Source organism: Adiantum capillus-veneris, chromosome 29 (assembly GCF_014529385.1).
Source record: "Adiantum capillus-veneris isolate H3 chromosome 29, ASM1452938v2, whole genome shotgun sequence".
Taxonomy (NCBI): Eukaryota; Viridiplantae; Streptophyta; class Polypodiopsida; order Polypodiales; family Pteridaceae; genus Adiantum; species Adiantum capillus-veneris.
Window position 1 is genome coordinate 92841155 of NC_140959.1, and position 20309 is coordinate 92861463.

Sequence of the window (20309 nt, forward strand, 5' to 3'; positions counted from 1 at the left end):
CCTTGGCAAAATTGAGCATCATCTTTGTTGCATCGCCCATCAACTGGTGACGCTCCATATCTCGCCGCTCCACCTAAGTAGGCCGAGGCGGGCCATACTCTCTGTCTAAATCTTCGTTGTGATCCCAGCCCGCATCTCCAGATGCAGAGGGAGTCGACTGATCATTGCCTGAAGCCATAGGTGCCGCGGAAAAAAAATCGGGGATCGGATTTCCCGTAGAAGAGAAATCGGCCGTGCTCTGATTCCACTGTAACAGACTTGGACACTCCAAGTCAAGAATCAACCGCGACAGCACCAAATAACCACTTCAAAACAATTCACAGATCACAATAGATTTGCACTGGCCCGGCGGAGTTCCGTGCCTAGAGATATTGGCCCCAAAGACTGGCGCCCCTTTCGGTATTTCTTTTTGTATTAATCAATCATCAAAGTACAAGAGAGCGGTTAGGGTTTCACTCTCAGACTCTGCGTCCAGATGCTCTGCGAAGTGAGGCCCTCACCACTAATTTAAAGGTTACAAGGGATGCCCAAAAGCAGAGCCCCAAAAGCTTTTAAAATAAAGTTCTCTCTCTCTCTTAGAGAGTCTTTTCGCTTTTTTTTATAAAAAAAAAAGCAAAATTCGCGTAGCTCATCATTTTCAAAAAAAAAAGTTTTTTTTTTTTTTTAGCCTCCGTAATTTCCGGAAATTAGGGTTTTTGGCAGAAATTAGGGTTTGCAGGAATTTTAGGGTTTCTGGCAGAAATTAGGGTTTCTGCTGTCCGCCACGTCATCACTTTGTGACAGGGAGCCTGATGAGCAACCTGAAGTGGAAGAAAACGAGGAGATCCTTGTTCCTGAACAGATTTTGGCATGTAAAGATACGAAGAACAAAGGTAAAGTCAGTCACAAAGTGATGACGTGGCGAACAGCAAAAACCCTAATTTCTGCCAGAAACCCTAAAAAAAACCTGCAAACCCTAATTTCTACCACAAACCCTAATTTTTGAAAATCGCGGAGGTCAAAAAAAAAATATAAAAAATTTGAGCAACGCAAATCTTTGCTTTTTACTATGATTTGGGAGAAAGAGAGAGAAAAAGAGAACTTGCTTTTTACTAGCTCTCATTGAGAGAGAGAGAGAGAGAGAATCTGTTTTTGCTTTCAAGCTTTTGGGGCTCTGCTTTTGGGCATCCCTTGTAACCTTTAAATAAGTGGTGAGGGTCTCACTTCTCAGAGCATCTGGACGCAGAGTCTGAGAGTGAAACCCTAGCCACTCTCTTGTACTTTGATCTGATAATTATAAAAAGAAATACCGAAAGGGGCACCAATCTTTGGGGCCAATATCTCTAGGCACGGAACTCCGCCGGGCCAGTGTACATCTATTGTGATCTGTGACTTGTTTTGAAGTGGTTATTTGGTGCTGTCGCGGTTGATTCTTGACTTAGAGTGTCCAAGTTTGTTACAAAGTCCGAAGGCGGTTCTTGGTTAAGTTCAAGAACTATCCTGCATTGGATGCGAAGTGGATGGGAGGAGGAGGACCTAGCAAATACTCCTCAAATTGCGAAACTTTACCTCGATGCTTTTGGTTTAGCATAGTCTACTCCAAATGGAACCCAGAATTCAGCTTGGCCGAAGATCTGGTACAATGGGACGCACAAGAGGGGAGTCACTCCGCTCCTTTGTCAACGGATGCCTTGATTTAGATATAAGAGTCACTGATGTCTCTTTGAGCTTCACGGATACTGAAAGCTGACAGTATTCTGTTGTATGACTTTAAATGGAATTCCTGATTATCATACTGATTTGTTCTTGAATTCTTTTTAGTGCAGGAACTGATAGAAGAGATGACTGCAGCATTTTGGTCTACTTGATCTCAAATAGACATGGTTGCAATAGGGGTTAGTCAATCGGACATCGATGAGGTTCCGATTGGATCTAGATGCGATTGCAAGCTACATTGCCGATAAATCATGGTCTAAGATCCGAATGAATGTTGAATGTCATGTGATGTCCTGTGATGTCGAGTGATGTCCTGTGATGTGACTGTCGATTGGTACATGTGCTAGATGTGTGTTCCTAGTACGTAGGTACTAACAGTCAGTGTCTGCTAAGACGGTTTATGGCCTCTGCCTGTTTTGCACACGTAATCGAGGGCGATTACAATGCTTTCAAGAGGGGGGTATGTCACAAAGTGATGACGTGGCTACTCTGCAAAAAACCCTAAAACCTGCAAACCCTAATTTATGCCAAAAACCCTAATTTGCAAAACCCTAACCCTAATTGCTGTTGAAACCCTAACTGTGGTTGAAACCCTAATTCTGGCGGCAGAAATGCCACGTGGCAGCAATACGGACTTCCGAGATTTGCGGCGGGATTTACGGGCGCTGTTTTCAGCTTTTGGGCGACGCAATTTGCCATGAGAGAGAGAGAGAGAGAGAGAGAGAGAGAGAGAGAGAGAGAGTTCCATTGCTTTATTCTACTAAGGCCCTAGAGAGGGCTTGTGAGAGAAACAGAGTTTGCTTTTGATTGGAAGCTTTTGGGGCTCTGCTTTTGGCATCCCTTGTAAACAATAAATAAGCGATTTGGGCTCACTCTGCAAGGCATCTGGACGCAAAGTCTAAGAGTGAAACCCTAACCGCTCTCTTCTACTTTGAACATTAATTAATACAAAAAGAAATACCGAAAAGGGCGTCAATCTTTGGGGCCAACATCTCTAGGCACGGAACTCCACCGGGCCAGTGCAAATCTATTGTGATCTGTGAACTGTTTTGAAGTGGTTATTTGGTGCTGTCGTGATTGATTCTTGACTTGGAGTGTCCAAGTCTGTTACACTCCCGATATCGACTCTCTCATCACGGAAGAGTACCTTGATGTGTTGTTTACAATTCAACAGGCTGCTTTTCATAGAAAATTTCTCGTGTCTCCTCTCTCAGGATGTGATATGATTTTGGGCATTCGATGGTTTCGTGAGCATAACCCTCTCATTGATTGGGCGGAAAATACGTTCACTTTCAATGCCAAAAGTGACTCTCCCCTTGTCATTCGTGGAGAGCAAGTTGTTCATTCTCCATCTCTCATTTCTAATGTGCAGGCGAAGATTGAAAGGATTCAGGAGAAGGAGACTCTCTCAGTCTCTTCTTCTCCAAAGCATGACACACAAGATTTGCATGATGATAAGCATGATGATTTGAATAACAATGACAAGCATGATGAGTTGCATGATCAAGATGTGATTTTTCACGAGCATGATGATTTGTATGATCAAGACGTAATTGTTTACAAGGAAGATGGTTTAAATTGATGCTTTTTCTAGCGAAGCTAACCTCATTGCAGATGCGATCAATCACGAAGAATCGATCTTGGCTTTCGAGTTGAGGTCCACAGCACCCCCACAGGCAGATTCGATCGATTACGAAGAACCGATCTTGGCTCTCGCGCCTAGGTCCAGAGAACCCTCACAGGAAGTATTAAGTGTACGAATGATTAGTCAACCCGCATTGCACGAGTGTTTTATTCGTGATGCTTTCCTGTATTTTAATCACCGTCCTTATGTGATCCCTTTTCACAAACATAACATATTGTACGTTGAGCACGATTTACTCATGAATGAGCACGGATGTATGCGGATTACTCATGAAAAGCTGAAATGTTTGCATTCAAGGAATTTACATTCCATGTCTCTTCCTTGACATGGCAGTTTCCAAAAGAACACAAGAAGGATTGAGCATAAGCATCGACATTTCCATTGTGTTTTGCCACAGTTGATTGATTTAGATCAGAAAGTCAAGCTTCAACCCCATTGTTTGCGTATGTTTGATGAACGGTTTGGCACTCCGTCTCTATGTTCATCGACATTGCATGCACAGTCTTTAAAGAAAACTAGAATTTTTCCAGTCACTTTACATGGAATTGGTATGTTCATATTTTTGTGTTGGAAGTGGTTTCAGGAATTTTCATCCTCAGAGATCCTTGACGAAGGTAAGACGCATGACTATAGACGAAGCTGAAGCATTGAAGATGACTTTGTGTCGCTTTCGGCGCGGCCCAAAGAAGCAAGCATTGCAGATCTTTATGAAGTTCAAGTATCGCACGACCCACGCATCAGAGTGGGCCGGCGAAGAGTCCTTTCGAGGATTCCGGATGTTGTTGGCGATCTCCCTCGCTGCCATACAGTTCGGTATCAGTACCTCACTTTGAAAAGGAGGGGATGTCATGTGACACATCCAACCCTATGTGTCCGTGGACCACAGTAACAGAGAACGGGCGGAACGGGCCCCTCCCGTTCTCGGAACGCGTTCGCATGGGGTCGGACAGCCGGAACGAAAACGGGCACATTTCGGAACGCTTGCCGGAACGGCGGGCGGAACGGACCCCGGAACGGGCGGCCTGGCAGAACGGCAGTTTTAAAAAAACCGTCCGTTGGTAAAAAAAAGTTAAAACGAACGTTTGGGTTTTTTAAATTTTGAACGCCATGGGTTTTGGGGAGAGATCTTCCCTATATAATAAGCCAAGGCTCAAGGCATTGGGCAAGGTTGAAGGCACTCTAGTCTCTCTCTCTCCCAGGGCACTCTCTCAAGTCTCTCCCTTGAAGGGGATCGGGGAGCACACCACAGACGGAGAGTGAGAGAGAGAGAGAAGGAGACAGACACGATGTGGGTGGGGAGACTCCAAGAGTGAGCAGCCCCCTATACACTTATGCTATGTATAAGGTATACAAGTCAGTGGGCGCCCAGACTCTGGGCGGCCGGGCAAGGCACAGACGCCTATACCCCAACAACCTCCCACTTAAAGGCGACTGTGCCTTTAAGCAAGGGAACCTAGTCTAAAGACTAAAAAAGGTGAGAGAAAACCGCTCTCAACCGATGCCCACTGGCTGGCTGTGATCGTGTGCATCCGGCTGTCCTACTCCCGTGTAAGTCCATACACCACCAAACGTACCGCACACGTACTGCAAGTATGTACACAATACCTGCATATCTCCCTCGTGCACTATGCCATCATCAGTCAACAAACGACTGACAACCCCAACTGCAAATGCTCCCACTGCAGCTGCGATATCCGGTCTCAAGATCAACATCTCATACATGAGACCACCGAATGCCGATGCAATGCTAGCGGGCCCTACTAGCTCTACGGAGCATGCATCAACATATATATCCCTGGCAATAGGCATCTCTGACTGACAAGGCGTGTCAGCCACATGCATCTCCTGACTGTCCGCAAAAGACGCATCAACCTGTCGTGCAACCTCAGAGCAAACCAGCTACTCTAGGTGTCTGCTGGAAGACATATCCTGCACAACTATATCCCCATGCTCACTGTCGAGCATAGAAAGGAATGACTGCATAATCGCTGACATCTCAGCCTCCTCTGCAATCATCCACTGCAAACATGACCACTCAATCTGCTGTGACTCACTAGAGCTCTCATGCTCTAACTCCGTATGCATAGACTCTTGCACAACGTCCTCCTGTCGTGACTCACTAGAGCAAGACCGCTCTACCTGTCTATCCTGCATAGAAGTATCTCGCACAACTGACTCTCTGCTTTGCTCAGTCACTAGCAAAGCATGCATGTCTGACTCTGTCACCTCTCTGTGTGATTGCTCAAGTCGTGCCCCAACTGTGTGCACAACGAGCTCACTACTCTGCACTCCATGCAAAGCATCCTGCAACCCACAAGCAAAAGAGACTCGCCTGCTCTCTCGCTCTCTACCTGGCTGCGTGATCACAGAGACAACACCGTCTCTCGTGTGATCCACATGCAATGGGTAGCCTGTACCACTCCTGGCACCTCTCGCAATCACTAGCGAACCCAAATGCATCACAAAATCTCGCTCTCGTAGCGAAATCTGACATCCACAATCTCTTAGCTGACCAATCGAGATCAAACTCACTGTCAAATCTGGTACATAGCGCACATGTCGTAACAAGTAAGATGCACCACTCGGTAATGACAGTCTCACATCTCCTGCACCTGCTATCGCATGCACCGATCCATCGGTCAAACGTACACTGCCAAGCATCCCGCTAGAATAGCTACAAAACCATGCACGATGCGGCGTGACATGAAACATAGCATCTGCGTCTAGCAACCACTGCGAAGGGAGTGCACTATCCACATGTATAGCATCTCGTGCATAGCTTGAGGTAAAAGTGACATCCCCGTCACTAGTATACTCCGACACTACATGTGCCTCAACTGTCAAAGCAACTGAGTCCATGGCATCACTACATACATCTCTGAGACTGCCATGTCTCCTACGATGTCGCATACGACGAAAACAGCGCCGTCTAACGTGTCCAGAATGACCACAATACCAACATGTTACCTGTCGGCGTGCTCGTGAATGTACATGTCTCACACGAGTCCGTGATGACTCAGATCTATCATACATATCATGCAATCTGTGCCAAAGTGCTCTCGAAGTAGTCTCATACATAACAAGAGCATATACAGATTCCGCTAGGTGCAAAGAGAGCGTAGATAGTGCCATCTCCTCTAGCTCCTGCCACTGATCGTCAAACATGTTTGAAGGTCTACCTGCATCACCACTCAATGGTCGATGCAACCCTCGTTGTGTCAATGCATCAAGCATACACTCTCTCCATGCCGCAAAGTCTGACCCATCAAACACACGCATCTGTGAGAGGTCACAATCTGATCGATCACCTGTCTCTGCCATGAGCACAATGTAGCAAACTAGAAAGCAAAACCACCTCACCAACAACACCTGGAAACTGTCTACCAATATGGCCAGAAACACAATGTAAAACCTGTGAGACACACTCCAAAATAGAGCTCCCGCAATGTCAATACAAGCCTCGCCTGCTCTAGTATCACACTGCAATCTGTGAGCTAATCACCAAGCCCACACTGTGCGGTATCGATGCATACACACGCACAAATCTCCCACCTGCAGAGAACACCGCACGCAAATGCTGAGTGCAACCCGCAATCTCTACCTAGATCGCATAAATAATGCGCATAAAACTCCTGGGAAAATTTCGCCAGAGTTTCGTCAGTAAAACGGCCACAAAACCTATAACCAAACTGACTGCACGCTCAAAACCATGAGCAACCAAAGCGCATCAAACCGCACTCCAAATGCATGCACCAATCTCCACACTTTGCATACATCATTGCAAACACCTGCAAATCTAGTACACAAATATCTGCTCTACCTGTGACTGCCAAAAAACATGCTCGAGGCATACCTTGCCGAGCTCAAAATGCAATCACATTAGTCTCCCTGAGCATCAAACCACATAAGGCATACATCGTATCCTCCCACCTGTGAGGAAACTTGCAGCAAATATCACTCTCACATCTGAGAGCAAACCATGTGTGGAATCCTCGACACACAATAAACAACTGCTGCTGCTACAGAAAATTCAGCGTTCAGAATTTTAAAATTCTGATATGACGAACGCGTCCGGAGCGTGTCAAAACCCCAAGGTAGACTCCTGGATCATATGTATCCAAGTCCGGGTGTGAAAGCTATGCCAAAAACAGTGTTTTTGGGACCCGAGAGTGCACAAATAAACTTGCTGCTGTACCTGCTATAATTCAAAGCATAATTTCAGCAAATAGACATCACCATCGCGTCCGGAGCGTGCCAAAACCCTGACCTAGACTCCTGGATCATGTAGATCTGACTCTGTATGACGGAGCTACACAAAAAACTGCGTTTTAGAGCCCGAAAATGGCAAAAACGAGCTGCACACAGTCTTGAACCTGCTCCTGCGCCACTCTGCGTGATGCAATGTCCTCTCAATGCAAGCTCCAACACAAGAGCTCTGCCACAACAGCATCCAAGCACTCGAATGTCAAGCTCTCCTCCGCCGAGCACTTCTCTAACGAGCTCCACTGAGCTCAAAAGCTCCTCTCACCAAGGAAGCCGCAACCGCCTCCTCGACCAAGCTTGACCACACCAAGCTCCTAAGCTCCAAAGACAATGCTCCTCAAGCTAAAATCGCTCTCCGTGAAACTCCGCGATCGAACTCCACCGTCGAGAGCGAGCGAGCTATCGCCTCGAAGCTCTCAAAGCCGTCGTGCTCTCCGCGGTCACCATAGCTCTGATACCAATTGAAGGGGATCGGGGAGCACACCACAGACGGAGAGTGAGAGAGAGAGAGAAGGAGACAGACACGATGTGGGTGGGGAGACTCCAAGAGTGAGCAGCCCCCTATACACTTATGCTATGTATAAGGTATACAAGTCAGTGGGCGCCCAGACTCTGGGCGGCCGGGCAAGGCACAGACGCCTATACCCCAACATCCCTCCCTTGGGCCTCAAGGCTTTAAGCCTCAAGGCTCAAGCTTGATGCTCCACCTCTCAAGCTCCACCTCTCCATCTCTCATCACCTCTCTCGAGTCTCCTCTCCCTTGGGCCTCAAGGCTTTAAGCCTCAAGGCTCAAGCTTGAGATTCAAGAATCAAGACTCCACCTCTCCATCACTCTCTATCGCGCCATCATACCCTCTCTCTCTCTCTCTCTCTCTCTCTCTCTCTCTCTCTCTCTCTCTCTCTCTCAAGATTCCTTCCTCTATCGAGTCTCATCACTTATGGCGCAAGCTTCCGTATCAAGTGAACGTGATCCCTTGGGTGCCAAGAAGAAGAAGGACAAAACATCATGGTGGGATGAAGTGCATTCCCGAGTGTTGGGAAAGTCCGGTGGTGCACGCGCATGGAAGTGCAAACTATGCGGCTTCGAATGGCAATCCGGTACAACCAAAGTCAGTGCTCATCTCCTTAAGCTTGAGGGACAACAAGTAGCAATATGCAAGGACGTCAACAAGCAACGATTGAAGGAATTTGAAGCCAAGGATGCCGCCATGAAAGCCAACAAAGGAGAGAAAGAATCGGCAAGGCCTAAGCGTTCCGCAATCGACCCCGACAACTTGGTTTTTCCCTCTTCTACACCTTCTTCATCGGTTGGTGGTGATAGCAATGCGACGACGACGGAGAAGGCGGCGACATCTTTTCGCTCGGCATTTTCAATGCCTAATACTACTCCGGTCTCCACCCCCAACTCTCAACAACGCACCCTACATACCACTTGGGATCCAAAAAGGAAGGAGGATGTGGATGCAAGTGTTGCCCGCTTTTTCTATCACGATCACATCCCCTTCATAAAGGCTCGATAAGACTTACTATCATTTTCAATACAATCAAATAGTAAATTCTCAATTAAATAGTAAATACTAATACCTCTTGTGTGCAATGTCTAGGTCGGAGTACTTCAAGACCATGTGCACGAGGATTGGAGAGTATGCGGCACGCTACGCGCCACCCTCTTCTGAGGCCCTCCGCACTACTCTACTCGATAGAGAGAAAGCCGTAGTGGAGATGGCAACCCTCAACATGAAGAGGCAATGGACGAAGTATGGAGTGACCCTCATTGCGGATGGATGGAGCGACACTAGGAGGAAATCCATCCATGGCATTGTTTCCTATTCCAAAGGGGAGATGTATTTTGCCCACTCCCATGACACCTCGGAGACGGGAAAATCAGCAGATGTCCTTGCGGGTGAGTGGGCCTCCGCCGTAGAGACCATTGGGTCGGACCTTGTGATAGGTTTGGTCACCGATGGGGAGGCATCAAACAGGGCAGCCGGAGCTATTTTGGAAGGCACTTATCCTCACATCACGGTGTCTTTTTGCATGGCACATTGCCTTAACAACCTCTTGAAGGATTTCGGCAAACTACCTTGGATAGAGCCTCTCATTGCATCCACGTCCAAGGTGGTTGCTTTCATCAACAACCACAACATACTTCGAGCCGAGTTCTTGAAGCAGTCGGGGGGCAAAGTGCTTCTAAAGTATTGTGAGACCCGCTTCGCCTACAACTATCTAATGGTGAGCCGCTTTGTAGAGTGTCAAAGTGCAGTGCGACAGCTCTTCATCAGTACAGAGTTTGTTCATACTACCCATGCAAGTACAGTCGTAGGGATCATTTGTACAGGGAAGGTGGAGGATCCCGAGTTCTGGGAGTCCCTAAAGAGTATTGACAAAATGGTGAAACCAGTGATCCACTTGCTTAGAGTGATGGATGGTATGCAACCTTGCATTGGCAAGGTCTATGAAGCAATCGATCTCAAGGTCGAGGCCCTTGAAGAGTATGAGCAGGACCCAGATAAGCTCGAAGAAATCAAAGAGCTTTGCAATAGCACGTGAAATGCCTATAGTTCACCTCTTCATGGTGCAGCTTTTGTGTTGGACCCAGAGTTCCAAGGTGCAGGGCAGGAGCATGATTCGGAGGTAAATACACATTGGAACACCCTCTTGAAGAAGCTTCACCCTGAACGTGACATGCAACACAAGATAAAGGATCAGCTTGCATTTTACAGGGATATGCGAGGATCATTTGGGACAGCCAATGCCCAAATTGATCGCACCAAGATTTCCTCCGTCTTGTGGTGGCAAGAAAATGGTTCAGATGGTCCCGATCTTCAGCAACTTGCCGTACGCATTCTCAGCCAAGTGGTTAGCTCCTCTTGCTTGGAGCAATTGTGGAGTGTATATAGCCACATTGCATCTAGAAAGAGGAACCGACTTGGAGTGGAGAAAGCAAATGACCTTGTTTTTGTCAGTGCAAACTTAAGAATGCTTTGCAAGTCAGCATCCAAAGTGACAGATCCCTTTCTACAGTGGGAGATGGAGGCAGAGGCAGAGGTGCTTGGAGAGGCAGGAGGATCTACGCATGAGGATGAGCCTATGCAGGAGGATTGGGATGATATTCACGACGTCCAGGACTCCACTACAAACTGGGAGGGGGGATGCTCTTCTGTCCCTACCTAGAGGTGAACTTCAAGCATGAGTCATGACTCATTGCTCATTGGTTTTTGATATTTGTTTCCTTTGTGGCCGCCGGCTTTGCCCCCTTTTTGTATTGCACTACCATATGAGTGATTGAGTCTTGACATGTCACCTATTGACTCTTACAGTTGTTATTTAGCACTCTTAGCCTCTACATGTCTTTTTGTAGCGCCTTGGCTGGCCTTGTAAGCCATCTTTATAATCTATCATCTATCATCTTTTTTCTCCAAGCTTTTGTGTAGAGCATGGACTCTAGATTCTATTCTTCAACTCTGAGTTAATGTTCTTTCTATGAAGGATCAAGATTCAAGATGCTTTTGTGAAGAATGATCCCAATTCATGTATTGTGTATTGCGCAATCGTGTGTAAGCCTTGGCCCTTAAGACTGAAGAATCATTGCAGAGCATGCCTGAATAGGATTCTACTTGGACTAATGGGTGTGTATGGCTCTCTACTAACATATAGGTCAAATCCAACCTAATTTAAGCATACTTTAAACTTACCGTTCCGGGCCCCGTTCCCGTTCCGCCTTTTGGGGGGGGGGGGGGGGGGGCGTTCCAGAAACGTTCCGGAGGCCCCCGTTCCCGTTCCCCGTTCTCGTTCCGGGTAACTTTGCCGTGGACAAGCTACAGCATGACCAGGGCTCAATTCAATCAAGTCAATCTAGCATAGGAAGTGATATGGCACTTTCATGAGTCTGTTCGCAGACCGTGCATGTCCACACTTAGATTTGATGCATATCCTCCGGTTGCACACAGCATGATCATCAGCATTCCCATCAGATTCCATCAAGATCAATTTACAAAGCAAAAAACATATTTTCCCTATTTTTGACATTTTTCACTTATTATATTTAAGTGACTTTTGTTGGAAACTAGGTAGGGCAATTTTGCTAAGATAATATATAAGAAAACAAGAGCTAGCACTCTCTGGCAAAAGAGGCAACAGAAGCATTGCTCAACAGGTACCTTCTCAAGCAAGAAAGACTTGGCGTTTTCTACAGACAGCCCTCCGCCTGGCGTTTTTGGAACCTCCCACTTCAGCCAGCAAACCCAAGGTAGTACCCTGCTCCAGCGTTTTGGGATCCTTCAACTAACGCTAGCAAAACAACAAGATTCAACCAACGTTTTGTTTTTAGATCGCTGCAGATTCAGCCCCAAGGTTAGCTAGCGATAACCCTTATTACAGATCCCTACCGCAACGGTGTCATAGCGAAGAAAACCTCAGCACTCCTAGCGTTTTTGAAGCCTGCTGTCTAGCGTTTTCAAGCCATAAGAACAGCATTTCAGCCATAGGAAGCAACGTTTTTTCAGCCATCAAGTTAGCAAATCAGCCCCCGACTTGGTGCAACAGTTACCGATTCGAAGCATTCAGTTTTCAGCCCTAGTCTCGTCATCGTCGTCCACACCGTCGACCTCGACATCGCAGCATTTAGACTCATTGCATCAGCCCTTTGTATCAGATTGTGCAATCAATAGTAGACCACTCTAGCCATTGAAATGGGGCCCTTGGAGGAGGGTTTGACAACTTCCCGGTGTCGTATTCTCTTCTCTCTCTGTCTCTCAGTCTCATGCACTTCCATTCACAGTGTCCATTCACTTTGTTTGTGTCCATTGCACTCTCTCACTAAAGGAACGAAAGGCTCTCCCTTCCGTAAGTAAAAGAAACCTTGAGCACAGTTCAGAGCACTCATCTTGACCAAAGTTCAACATTCACTTCCGTTGCACCTTACCTGTGTGTAGTTAGTACAATCTATATTTGGTTTTGCTTTATCATGCCCATCACATGAAATCTTTCATAGGTTTTGTTTATGAGTTAAGGTCAATATGGAATGGTTAAAGTAGGACATATTACTTTATGTTTTTGTCTTAAGTAGGTTAGGGTCATTGAAACGAACGCGAGTGGATCTCTAGCTACACGGACTGCCTACAAACACGCGTCGGACGAACCACCCAACCATAGCCACCATCCGACAGCTCCCCCGCACTGGGCAACGTCCGAGGACGTAGACGTGCATCTGTAAGACCGAGCGTCCCATATTACCAGCCTCACCTCCTCAAGGTGACCTCCCGCACTCCTAGCCTTGGGGTCGATAACTACAAATAAGGCATTGGCCTCCCTTTTATAATAATGGTCGGCCACACTGGCCGTGTTCACACTGCGTCCGCCCGGACACTGGACGCCAATCCCGCGACGTCTGGGCTAGATCCCCTCTCCTGCGAGCAAGACATAACAGTCATGTATGGGTCAGCCGAAGCCAGCCAATCATACTTTTTCCATACTTCCATATCCAATGAAAACTATGGACCACACTTGGTTATAACTCATTTGATTCCCTCTCCCTCAAGTGGCGTAGAACACCTACCGAACTATCCACCTCCTCTTGCTCTTGCTCACTTCATTAATCAAGCCGTTGTGCTACCTTTTTCGATCTTATGGTTGGCTTTGCTTTAAGTCGCTCAAGTGTTTAGGAAAAGTGTGACTAGTCTTAACCTTGAGCCGTTTAGAAATTCAAAACATGTCTAAGGGGAGCTTTAACGAGAAAAATTCCACTATGAAATGGTATACATATGTATAAATAAATAGACTACTTGGCAAAAAATCCTATCAAGGATTGCTTTAAGGAATTTGTTTGCGCAATTAAAAGAAGATTTCTCCCAACACTAATTCTCTCTCTCTCTCTCTCTCTCTCTCTCTCTCTCTCTCTCTCTCTTAGCATCTGTCCTTTTGGAGGCGCAGGCTGCCTGGAAGCATCATGCAGTATTGACCCCCAATCATTCACTCAATAGCCGATATATACGCCTTCAAAGCAGAAGAAGACTCCAATACATCCATATTTTCTTCAAAAACTGCAAATAGTCATCCCTAGATGTGCTAGCAGAGCAATATACGCACCTTGAGAACCAAGTGAGGATTCAAGCAAACTTCGGAGATGGTAGGGAGGACATCATCGAGTCTTCCAGGCCTCAGGAAAAGGAGGACATTGGCAACAATGAGAGCAGCAGTAACAGGGGGTTTTTGATCACGGCCTGCATATTGAGCAAGGGCATGGAATGCGAGGATGAAGAGCATGCCACCACCGCCAGTGTTCGAGCGGATTCGGCCCCTATACATCGTCAAAGACGACAGCTCGCTTGCCGGATCGCCCTCCGAAGTCCTGCAATTCTCTCTCGTTCTTTCTTTCTGTGTGAGTGCTGAATGCGGTAAAGGTTGTACGCGGCTGGCTTACTTGTGGCGAAGGGACTAGAAAGATGCTCTATGCCCTCTCTCTCAAGTTTTTTTTTTTTTTTTTGGCCTGCCCTATAGCGTTGCCTTCTCTTTTTGCTGATTAAAACTCGAAAAATGTATGTTGAGTTGTATTTTTAAACATTTTTTGATATGTCAAAAATGTTGATTGGTTGAAATAAGATAGTGGGCACTCATTGAAATGAATTGTGTAAATCTAATGATGGACATGTCTTGAGTTTTGAAATATAAAATGAACTATCATATATCTAGGAAAAAAATTTGGGTTGTCCACTGCCTTTAGAAGCATTGATAGCCTTACATGTTAAATGATAAAGCTTTAGAGGCTCCACAAATCCAAAAAGTCACCTTTTCATTTTTAAATTTGTGTTACTCACCTTTTCATTTTGAGAATTTGGTTCACCCCTTGAAACTTGAGGTAATACTTTAAAGTTGACATTTTTGTTAGTTAAAACTTTATGGAAGGAATTTATCATTTAGGGCTTTAACTTTTAAATATTTTTTATTTTTATTTTTAGAGATTTTAAAGCTAAGTTTAGAATTAAAGATGTAGAACTTTTAAAGTAAAGTTTCCAATGATCCAATGAGGATCTAGAGTTTTTTTTTATTAGAAGGTAAAACTTTGAATTAAAGAAAGTGAAAATGTTACATGGATCAACAAGTAAGGGGAGGGTCATCCCGAAACGCTAGAGTTTTAGGACTTAGAACTTTAAAGCGTTTAAAGTGGGATTTACAACTTAAGGATCTACAGTTTTAAATTTGTAAAAAAGGCTCTAGAGGTTAAAAATGTAGAATTTTTAAAGTGGGGTGTAGAGCATAGGGATCTAAAGCTTAGGGTGTATCTTAAGGGTGATTTTTTAATTCAATTCTATGTGCACGCTTGTGTTTTTTTTTTTAAAGCTTAGAAATGTAATGATTTTAAAGTGAGATCTAACCTCAGATCAAGGCCTAAAATTGACGCCTACTTTTTTTGTCAAAGGCTATTTTGCTTATCAAAACAATCTCAAAATTGCCTGTCATTTTTTGTATTTATATCTGTAAGTTAACGTTATATATGACAAATTATATAAGTTGATTGCATTACACAAAGCATATGAAAGGGGACTTGAAAAATTGGATGTCGAAAAGAAATTTTTATCATGCCTGCCTTGTGATTTTATCACTTGTTGTCTTGGGGAAAAATAGTTTTGGTTTTCATTAGGAAAAATGATTGAAACTCTTTACTGAAGGTGATAAGTGGGAGATACGTATGTGCATCTTGTTCTTTATTAGAGCATGGTCACGCGAGGCTTAGTTCTCACTAAGCTTCGATAGCTACTGATAGCAGCGCAGAGCGTCCACCGCGGGCAGCAACAGGTAGAGAGAGAAAGGGCAAGGCGCAGGTAGGAGAGAGAGAGAGAGAGAGAGAGAGAGAGAGAGAGAGTTGACCGAGAGTACACCGGCATAATTTTGTGACTATGCCTAAATAAGCATAGTTGGCGTACTAAGCCGATGAGAAGCTTTGGAAAGCTGCCATGCGTTAGGGCCTATCGGCTGATCTACGGAGAACTAAGCCTTGCCTCGCGTGACCATAGCCTTATTGTAAATTTCCACCTTGAGTTATGATTGCCAGTTCTGATGTCCTTGAGAGGAAGTGGTGTGTAATTATGGGTGTTTCCGCATGACGCGGGTATTGAGGATCCTCTACAGCTCAGCTTCCTGCACTCTTCCAATTGCACGCGCCTCGCAGCCTGCTGCATTGCTTCACATAAGACTTGGAAATAGACTTTCCAGGACACTACGTGCACTAGTTAATTCCATCGTCATCATCATCGTGAGGCAGATCCACTTTGGACTCCCCAATAATCCCTCCTGCCAAGATGAAGAGATCTCTCAGCTCTGGTGACATCAACCCTCCAAGCACTCCCACGGCATCTTCGAGCTTGCAGATCAAAACTCACACGAGCTCAAGCTCCCTCCAATTGCAGCATCGGCCTCAAATCACCTTCCCGCCGATGACAACAAGGTGCTTACTACAGATGTAGCTGTGTCCTTGGAGTCAAATCTGCATGACGTAGAGCCTCACTTAACCAAATTCCCCTTGCCTGTGGATTCAGAATACAAGGCCAAGAGGATCAAGCTCTTCTCCTTGGCCCAACCATATTTGAGGAGTTTCCATATCTCCTAGTTCTCCTTCTTTGTAAGTTTTGTATCTAGTTTTGTAGCAGGCCCTCTGCTACCCGTGATATCTCAATCTCCGACAGGAGGAGGTTGGGAAAGCGGGGATTGCATCAGTGTGTGGCTCCATTGCATCACAACTTGTCATGGGATTCGCGTGTGATATGGTGGGACCGAGATATGCAGGTGCATGTGCTATATTGTTGACGGCACCAGCCGTCTTCTACATGGCAACAGTGTCCACTGCAACAGGCTTCATTCTGTGTAGGTATTTTCCTATATTTTCTTGCTCGAATCAAAATTGTGTGAATTCACTCATTCTACAACTTAACACCTTCATATAAGCACATGAAGCAAGATAGCTTCCATTCAACTCTATGGAAAATTTAAAGATTTCATGCAAATGTAGGTTCTTCATCGGGTTCTCGCTTGCAACATTTGTGACATGTCAATTCTAGATGGCCTCCATCTTTAGTGCACCAATCGTTGGCACAGGGATCACAATTGGGTGTGGAAACTTGGGGGGTGGCGCTGCACAGCTCCTTATGCCTGTTCTCTTCGATCTGATTACAAGTCCAAGATTTATTGGTTCACCAGATTTCAATATAGCCTGGCGCTTGTCGTTTTTCGTCCCAGGTATCGTCCAAGTCGTAATAGGGATCATTATGCTTACCTGCACCCAAGACACTCCGCTCGAAAACTACTGCCAACTCCGAAGAAAGGGCAATCGCATCAAAGACAACTATGTCAAGGTACACATTACCAATCTGAACAGCTTTCTAGATGGTTGGCTTAAGGGAATGACTTCTGTGAATGCCTCTCCCATATGGCACTACTCCTTATATATTATGTTGGTCATCTATACCTCTGCTTATGACCACCTTCCAAATCTGCCGGTGGATGTGCAAGCATGTCTTATGGATCTGACTGCACTCGCGTATTAATGGCGCTTTCAGATCAATTGATAGCATGATCTTATCCTGATTTTTTGTTGTGCCCATAATAGGTCATTATTAACGGGGTGAAGAACTACAGGACGTGGGTGCTCGACATGATACATGGGTTCTGTTTTGGTGTGGAGCTAATAATACACAATGTGATAGCAGAGTACTTTTTCGACAAGTTCAAGCTAACATTATTTGTAGTTGGTGTGATGGCCTCCATCTTTGGACTTGCCAATTTTGTGACAAGGCCCTTTGGAGGCGCGCTCTCCGATTTCGTAGCTCAAAGGTTTGGTATGAGGGGGCGCTTGTGGGTTCGCTCCTTTGAGGAAGCTTCATTTCCTGGTTCGTCTCAGCATGGCTCCCTGTTTTATGTGCATCAGTTGTGACATTCACCAAGAATGGAGCATTTACATGATCTCTGGGTGTTTTAATACGTTTTGATGTATAGATTATGTTCTTGGAGGCATCATCAGAGCTGGTTTCAAAGAGCCAACAGCAATCCAACCTCAAGGCTGGCCGATGGCCTTGAAAGGAAGAGATCTTATTGGGCTTGCGGTAACCGGGTCAGGGAAAACACTTGCCTACCTATTACCAGCAACTTTACATGTCAATGCCCAGCCTGCATTATGTAGGTCCAGCTTGTTTTGAAATATACATTGTCTTAGAAATAACCTGGATTCACTTGTATGTTTGTGAAAGTGCAGCACCAGGTGATGGTCCGATTGTTCTCATCTTAGCACCCACTAGAGAGCTTGCTGTCCAAATTCAACAAGAGGCAACAAGTTTGGGGCTTCATCAAAGAATACATGCGTTTATGGGGGTGGACCAAAAGGACCGCAGATAAGGGATCTTTAAAAGCTATATATATAGGCGTGCGCGCGCGCACACACACACACACACACACACAGAGGCAAAGGAAAAGTCTTTTAATCAGGTGTTATAGCCACACCAGGCTGCTTGATTGATATGCTCGATGGTAAACAAACCAACCTTCGTAGGGTTACATATCTTGTCCTTGATGAGGCAGATCGAATGCTGGACATGGGTTTTGAACCTCAAATCAGGAAAATTGTTTCCCATGTTTGAATGAAATATAAAAACTTTGAATGACAAGGCTTGTTTATCATAAATCTCTCCTTTGTTCTGATTGTTGGCATCTGCAGATTTGACCTGACAGACAGACTTTATTTTGGAGTGCAACTTGGCCTAAAGAAGTCAAAAAGTTAGTCAGGCAATTTCTACAAAATCCTTACAAAGTATGTTACGGGTTTTTGTTCAAACTCCTCATAGAGTGGGTAATGTCTGATGTTCTGGCTCTATTCCTGAAATATTTGTCCAATCGTGCTGGGCCCTGGCACTAGTTTTGGCACTAATCCTGAAGCTTTTGTTGTGACGAGGACAAGCCTTGTCTTTGTGCATATGCTAAGTTCTGACTTGGTTGATGAATAAATGCCTTTGCACATTCCTTGAATGAACCTTGCCAAGAGCATGTAGTGGATGCAATATAATTTCTTGCATAAATTTTTGTACAATTATTATTTCTATTTACATATATCATATATATATATATATATATATATATATATATATACATGTATCTTCTAACAGGCAGGCCTTGTGATTTTATCACTTGTTTTAATAGCTCTCCATCAGCTGTTTTACGTGATTGCACCCACACACCCACACCCTTGTTTATAAGTGACACGCCCCAACTCGTGGGATCTACGGTCACGGTTTCATCCACCATTGATCCCATCTACGGTGGATAAAAAAAGTAGGCTCCCCACCTGCTCCGTTGCATCTCGAACTCTCCACCCGCCCAGTCGCGCTCACACACCCTATCCAGCTCCCCTACCGCGACCAGTTGAAAGCAATGTGACTTCATCGCTATATAAATCGTGCCCCCCCCCCCCCCCCCCCCCCCCCCCCCTTCGCTCTGCGGAGATCCGACAGCCCAAAACTCGCGCCTGGCCGTAGATCCCACGAGTTGGACCCCGTGTCACTTATAAACGAGGCTTAACCACTAGGACAACTCCCCTTGACTTATTCTTGCTTTGTGGCATTGCTAGGATAGAGGAGCCACTTTAGAGGTGTTGAACTTGCGCATGCAATTAGGAGAGCTATGCTCCACCAATGCAAGCGTGGAGAGGTGCATATGAAAGATCTTCATAGAGGCAAGCTTCAACAAAAATAGCAGCCCAAAGGGAGCTCTGCAGGCAAAGATCGACAAAGAATACAAATTTGCGTGTAAAAAAATGGGACTAATGATGAAACCATCGAGGGGGGTATTTAGAGGCGCGGACGTCAACAAGGATTGAACCTCGAATCATACGGCAGTGATTTGCCTCAGCCGCGCTAACCATGGAGTCATTAGCACGTTGATGCCTCTAAAGTGGGTCAAATGAGTCTTATTATTTGGGGGTCCCTACTTTTTAGTGGCTCCTCTACCCTATAGAACATCCATAGAACATAACAGGACACATCGATATTGACATCAAGCATCTAGCACTGAACTAAACAAGAACAAAGCGCATCGGTAAAAAAAGAAGTTCATGTGTATTTATTAAACTTATATGATGATTGATTACATCTACAATTGTTTGTAAAATGGTCCAATTTCACGGCTTTCTCTACAACTGTTTGAGCAATGAGACGAAGGTGTTGCTCTTTGTCATACGTGTTCTGATAGATTTTGGACCGCAATTCGTTTCTTGGTTAGTTGGTTGTAATTATATTGCCTCTGCTTTTGCTCTGGAATACGAGCAGATGAGTAGAACCAATTGGTAGGAAACAACGATAGCTCAACTTGGCACTACCTACCTACAATAATCATGTATAGGTATCATCCAATTGTGCAAGCCAGAGGACAATGTTTGTGTCAAGCTGCATAAAAGCAATGTGAATAGTTAAACATTTTGTCTTGGAATGAAGCATCACATAGTGAAAATGCTAAGTATACGCTCACCAAAGCTCACAGAAATCGGAAAAAGTGAGCAAGCGTGTGCTGGAACTGCTGGCGACTAAGCCCGAGAGGATGCGACCTGATCTGTATACCAATTGTTGGAATCATGGTTGCAGGAATACACACACATCTTGGAGAAGACGAAGGAGGCTCAAGGCACACAATAGAGAGTATATTACTTACTGTGCAATGGAAAGATAATATA

General features: G+C 45.2%; 1 protein-coding gene and 1 pseudogene across 1 annotated transcript in view; one reads left to right on the forward strand and one right to left on the reverse strand.

The window, feature by feature from the left end:
- The window catches only part of RBL14 (RHOMBOID-like protein 14), a 56451-nt gene extending 42416 nt beyond the window's left edge, over nt 1-14035 (reverse strand). The window contains exon 1 of the mRNA XM_086505451.1: nt 13691-14035. Within this exon, the coding sequence (XP_086361577.1) occupies nt 13691-13909 (219 nt within the window). The 5' untranslated portion in view covers nt 13910-14035. The remainder of the gene's footprint in view (nt 1-13690) is intronic.
- Nucleotides 14036-15701: 1666 nt separating this feature from the next.
- On the forward strand, nt 15702-17986 carry LOC147419600 (high affinity nitrate transporter 2.5-like; annotated as a pseudogene).
- The last annotated feature ends 2323 nt before the right edge of the window (nt 17987-20309 follow it).